General features: G+C 38.7%; 2 protein-coding genes across 3 annotated transcripts in view; one reads left to right on the plus strand and one right to left on the minus strand.

The window, feature by feature from the left end:
• specc1 (sperm antigen with calponin homology and coiled-coil domains 1) overlaps window positions 1-6,000 on the plus strand; it is a 65,468-nt gene that overhangs the window by 43,932 nt on the left and 15,536 nt on the right. For both annotated transcript variants that reach the window (XM_010767244.1, XM_010767245.1), the window contains exon 10: window positions 1,351-1,453. In XM_010767244.1, the coding sequence (XP_010765546.1) occupies window positions 1,351-1,453 (103 nt within the window). The remainder of the gene's footprint in view (window positions 1-1,350; window positions 1,454-6,000) is intronic.
• Window positions 1-6,000, minus strand: part of zswim7 (zinc finger, SWIM-type containing 7) — a 63,531-nt gene that overhangs the window by 4,198 nt on the left and 53,333 nt on the right. The window lies entirely within an intron of this gene.

The following is a 6,000-nucleotide window of genomic DNA, read 5'->3' on the forward strand; positions in this document are numbered from 1 at the left end:
TTAGCCTTACATAATGGTTGTGTGGGACTTTTAATAAAAATAGGAAAAAATGCTTGATCATGTTTACATTTCTCAAACATCTCTGCCTTCTGGCATTCAATCTGCCTCACATAAAACAAATACACACAGTCTTTGCACTGAAGCAAAACCCACATGCTACATATCTCATAGTTCTACATATGGGCTTCAATGTTGACATGCTATTCATTCACATAGATTGGCCTACTTCCATCCACCAGGCACCTGACATACAGTATGTTCATAAGATCATCAATTGTTGGCTGAAAGTCCTGAACTGTTGCCATTTTCAGAATGGAGGCAAGATGTTTGTCTGAGAGGTTGGATCTGTGTGCGGACATTTTTAATTTTCATTACAGAGAACATATGCTCACACGAGTGAGTGCTCTGGCCCGTCGCTAAGCTACAACCGGCAAAGTAAAGTATAGTGACACAAAAACTGATATTCTGGCCCGTTTAAATTTGTTGCATTTTGAGTGTTTTATCTTCATCCCACTTTCTTCTTTATCACACTAGAAAATCCTGCTTTTACATAAGGTATTTAATGATTTAACATATATTAGTATAGCAGTCACATGGGAAATATTTCTGCATTTAGTACTTTTACTTTAAATACTTTAATGACATAACTGATTATATTTTCATACCTTTACCTAAGTAACATTTTCAAACAAGTATTTTACTTTTTACTTAAAGGATAAGAAAACTTCTTCTACAACTACAGTGTAAGGTTGTTTTCAGCTGTTTTCCCTTTTGTGTGTAAAGAGTACTCCTTACCCTTTTTAACTTTGCTTAACTAAAAGATTATATTTATAAAAATGGCAAAGAGTACATTATGCATGTGGAACGTCCCCATTGGTCCCTGAGCGCCAATATAAAAATATTCTTGGAACCAAACATTTGTTTTAACATCAGAGCCACTTTGCATCTTGATTGTGGGGAATCAGATACACATTCTGGTGATGCATTTTCTAAAGCTGATTAATTGTTTTCTCTATGTTTTCTGACTCTGATACAAGTGAAACAATGTTTAGCCAGGAATAAACGAATCACCAGAATATATTTTTTTCCTTGCCACTTAATGCTTCCATAATGTCACACATGGTCAAATTGTTTCCTACATTTGGCTGGAAATACGTTAGTTAATTGAACACATTCTTATGAAAAGAGTAACTACTTACAGTTGTTGTATAATCACAGTGTTTATTAAGCTAATCTGTGTAAAGATTGGAAGATAATAACAGTTTTATGGGGCAGCCAAACTATACACTTATCTTTCTCCGAATGACATACTGTAACCCCCCTTTCTCTCTCACGTTTCCCTGGTGACAGTGTGGAAAGAAAGGACCCCTTGGCTGCACTGGCGCGGGAGTATGGAGGATCTAAGAGAAACGCACTACTGAAGTGGTGCCAGAAGAAAACAGAAGGCTATCCGGTAGGGATCACAGGCCAGAGCCCTCCTTCAAATACAAGTTGGGCTCTTTTTACTTTCACACCCTGCTGTCCTTTGCATCTTCATTTCAGTCTCACACTTCTTAGGTTTTTATCTAAAAGTAAGATGACAGCTCGCATCTATCCCATTTATATTGCATTATTGGGTTGCCCTCAGGCAGCTTTTTCAGCCATCATTGAGGAGTTCGAGTGGCATATTACAGTGTTAGCAGACACATCATTCACCCAGCTGTCATCTCACTGCGGATCTAAAGCCACTGTGGCACAGAGGTAATGGAAACAGTGATGCAAAGCACCCAGTGTTACAGACACACTGGATTTATACATGCGTGTTTTTATATAGCCCTTCGTGTTTTTATGCATGTCCACTTGTTTATGCATTGTTATCGTGTTGTGTCCCCATCTGTGTTCCCTGTGTCCATGGAGCCAAGTGCCGACAATCACCTGGTTTAGCTGCTCCCCTAATACCCAGTTTAAGGAACCCATTAAGCCCAGTGGGATTACAGATTTGTAATCATCGTGTTTATGTGCCAGCAGCATGCCAGAGAGCTAATGCTAAACTCTAAACACAAGACTGGTCCCAACCTGAAAACTCTAGGTCAGGAAGAAAAGAAGGCGTTTGAGCCCACTCAGCTTTCTGATGGGAGATTAATTAAATGACTCTGCTCTGGGGTCAGTTTCAGTATGAAAAGGCACGGTTGATGAATAGTTCTAAAAATAGATGCAGCTTTACTGGTGATAAACGGTAAGAAAAATTGTATTAGTCAGCAGATCAATAGTTCCTGTTGCTCAAGCACGATGCGGCTCAGTGAACTTTAAGTCACCCTCCCTTCATCTGAGGTTGTCGGCTGTTTTTGATGGTCACACAGAGCACGTGTTGGTAAAAATACGGCAAATCCTCTGTGATGGAAATATCAGAGCAGATGAGATAAAACTGCTGCTGACGGACAGAGTGTCTGATGAGCTGCCTGATAAGATGCTGGAGCTGTTTACAGCCTGACATGAATCACGCCGTTCAGATTCACACCCCTGTGTTTGACATGGACCATTGGGAAGCAGGAGCTTAGGAACGCTGGCTTGTGATGGAAGGTCACTGGTTCAGTACACAAGTTGAGTGCTAAAGCAAAAGTAGTTTAGAGGAATATTTTAAGTAAATGTTTTACACCACGAGAGTTTGAATATTTTGATATCAATCAAAGGCTTTATTGTCCTATACAGAGTAGCTACAGTGTATATATGGCAATGAAATCATCTCAAACTCCCCCAACAATTAAATATAATATATATTAGACATAAAACAATAACATCAAATAAAAGAGTATGTTGCAAGACCAATGTGCAGATTAAGTCAACTACAAACATGTCGACAAAAAAGAAAAACAATAAGCTAAATGTTGCAGAGAATGTTGTAAGTGACCAAGTAGATGCAGGAGTCTATATACATATGTATACGGAATAAGATAAAATATTGTACAGTACAATTCAATTAAATACTGATTATTGTAGTTATAAACAAATTGTAAAATGCAAACAGATGAATGCTTTTGGTTATGAAGGCACTTGACAGAGCTCTAAAAACTGTAGTAAATATAGTTTTGCAGATGGCCCCACTTTACTGTACATAAATTCACCAAGACGTCTCTTCCTTGTTAATCCACTGACAGTTTTTTCTTCAAGAATTCAAGGTCATACTTGGTAAAAAATTGATATACAAATGATCATTATGTGGGTGAAGTATTCCTTTAAGAACTTCTATTCAAAGTGCTACAGAGTGCTAATGACTGAGCTTAGTTACTTTCCAGACCTTGCCTACGTGTAAATGTTCTGTTTTTGCAAATCTCATTTCAGTTCAGGACAATTGGGTACAGCGACATGAAACCCTTAGTGGAGCCTCATTCCCATTTAAGTATGGAACCTATGATCCCCTCTCACAAAGGGTTTAGCAAAACAGTGTGATTATTTGCAAGAATCAGGAATGCAGTAAGAAGATTTGACTGCTAGGAGAGTTTCTGTCGGTGCAATAAACACTCCCCGCCCAGAGTAGCTGCTTGAGCTGCGATACTTCGTGTTTTGATCTATATACAGAGTATTAGGTAGTAGTGAACCATTTGAACGTCTATTTTTAGAACAAGTGTGACTGCCACTTGTGTGTCAATGTGTCAATGTTATTGATTTTACAAGCAAACAACGTTTGTTTACAACTTCTTCCCAAGATTCACGCGCCCCCCCTGCAATAGCGCTCACCAACATGGATTAAACGTGTGTTTTGGGTATCGCGTTATCCGGCGGTAGGTCAACGGTGTTGAAATGCGGTGAATACACTGTCTGTTTCTCGATAACACTGTCTGTTCTTATCAGTTAAGATTCAGATTGTGAAATTACACCTCTTCCTGCTAACACGCGACATACCCACTAACACGCAAACTTAGACAACCATTACCGGAGACCCAAGGCAGCCGTACATTTGGTTTTACGTAGTACGAAACGCGATATGAAACGCCGGAAGTGCGGTCAAACGTATCGCTGCGAAGTAAACAATTCCAGTGCGCCGACAGAAGAATTATTCGTTGCCATCAGTATAGTAACGATCTTGATCCGACCTTAGACTAGCTATACCGTATATTTGCCGCTCAAATTTCAGATTAGAACTACCTCATCTCTCTCTAGTCGACGGACGACTAGCTCAGCTGTGAGTGAGACGTAATAGTGTTACGTAGCCACTCGCCTTTTTTGTGTGGTCCAATCTTATGTGTGCCTATCGATAAATTTAAATGGAGAGTTTGGATGGATTTGAATCAAATGAATCTATTAACAAAGCAAAATGACAGCCCCAGTGACGTAATGACTAGGCGCTTCGACGTACTATCGGCTGCCCCGACAGTCCTCCTCCCTAATAATAAGGGCATCAATAAACATTTTAATGACATGTGAAAACTAATCAATAGATGATAAATAAATCAAATCAAATCTATAGCATAAAAGACAGCTAGTGAGTAATACAAGGCGCTCGACGTACTATGCTGCCCGACAGTCCTCTAAAAAACAAGGGCACAAACAAGACATTGTGAAAACTTATATAAGATGAATAATAATCAAACAAATTATAGCTTAGTTAGTTAACAAAATTCGAGTTATATTATTTTCTGGAAACTGGCCGGTGAAAAGTTAACACGAGCAGGCCTTCTAAATTTGAAATTGCCTGTACAACCTGGCCGCTTTTTTATAGAGATGGCCCTTGAGACCATCCCGACCAGGAACTTTTAACTAAACATACACCGCCGCAATTTCTCGCGTATTAGGACTAGTTTATATTGTGGTTCTAAGGAATGTCAGAGTGACCTCCGGTTTAATTACGGTAGTATCAATCATCATATAGAAGAAACCCTATTTAACACAAAGCATCTCAGAAACCCCGGCTCATGGTCTATTGAAGGCAACAAAACCGGGCACAATTTGTAGTTTTTGCAAATTTTCAGTAGGTGCAAAAATTCCAGGAATTCCGTCAGAACTTAAATATAATCTACTAATTAAAGTAGTCGGAACTAAACTATTTATATCAACTTATAGTAGACGTATTTGTTACTTTTACATGTCCTCGACAGGAATATTATAACGATTGCCTTCGTATATATTACACTTTGGTTTACTCGCGGCCTTCGTGACCTCGGGACACCGTGAGGTACCGATTGAAACCAAACGTACCTTCTAAAGTAGCAACCGTGTGTGTTTGACTCTCACAAGTATCTATCTATCCTGATTTGGTCCGGGATTACGTCAAGGGAAAAACGGTTGATTTCACGGACATCAGAAACGTTTCATCCTATAGCTACCAGCTACATAGTTTTACGTCGGTGACTCTGAGCTCGCTTTCTGTTCTTATTCTCTGTTGCAGGAAACAGACCTCCGATAAACTCCATTAAACACACGAAATTGGTCTCGACAGAGACACGATACCAACACAAGATTTCGGTCTGACTTTTAGAATTTTATTTAGTATCAAAAAAATTCATTAGTGTGTCGACAAAACGCGCTGACGAAAGAGTTCTTAAAAACTCTCCTTGCCTTCCTAATCTTTATCCAGATATCAAACCGATTTTGGAGACCTAGCTCCAACACGAAAAAATTCTTCGCCAAAATAGTGACGGATGAAACTTACTAACACTTTTGTATCGGACTATTATTTCTGTATAAGTTTTATAAATTATTCTTCCACGGTTTAATTACCTTTTTTGAAGGAAATTGTCGAATCAACCTTGAGCCCAGATTCTATGTTGCAACTACTAATCTTCTTTCTTATTAACTTAATTTAAACAAGTTTCCAAAATACGACTTTTCGTAAGATCAAATAATAGATCACATTATAATCTTGAATGCAAGGCCCTGGACAACTATTTTGATATGACCAGTTTCCGTTCTACCAGTAATTAAAACAAAGATTTCTCATTTGTTAAAATAGCATATTTTTTCGTGTAGTTTAGTAATGCTGACTCACGATACCCTATCTCGAGCCTTCCGAAGTCATCTTCGGAC

This window comes from Notothenia coriiceps, unplaced genomic scaffold, assembly GCF_000735185.1.
Source record: "Notothenia coriiceps isolate Sejong01 unplaced genomic scaffold, NC01 NC01_scaffold00004103, whole genome shotgun sequence".
Classification (NCBI taxonomy): domain Eukaryota; kingdom Metazoa; phylum Chordata; class Actinopteri; order Perciformes; family Nototheniidae; genus Notothenia; species Notothenia coriiceps.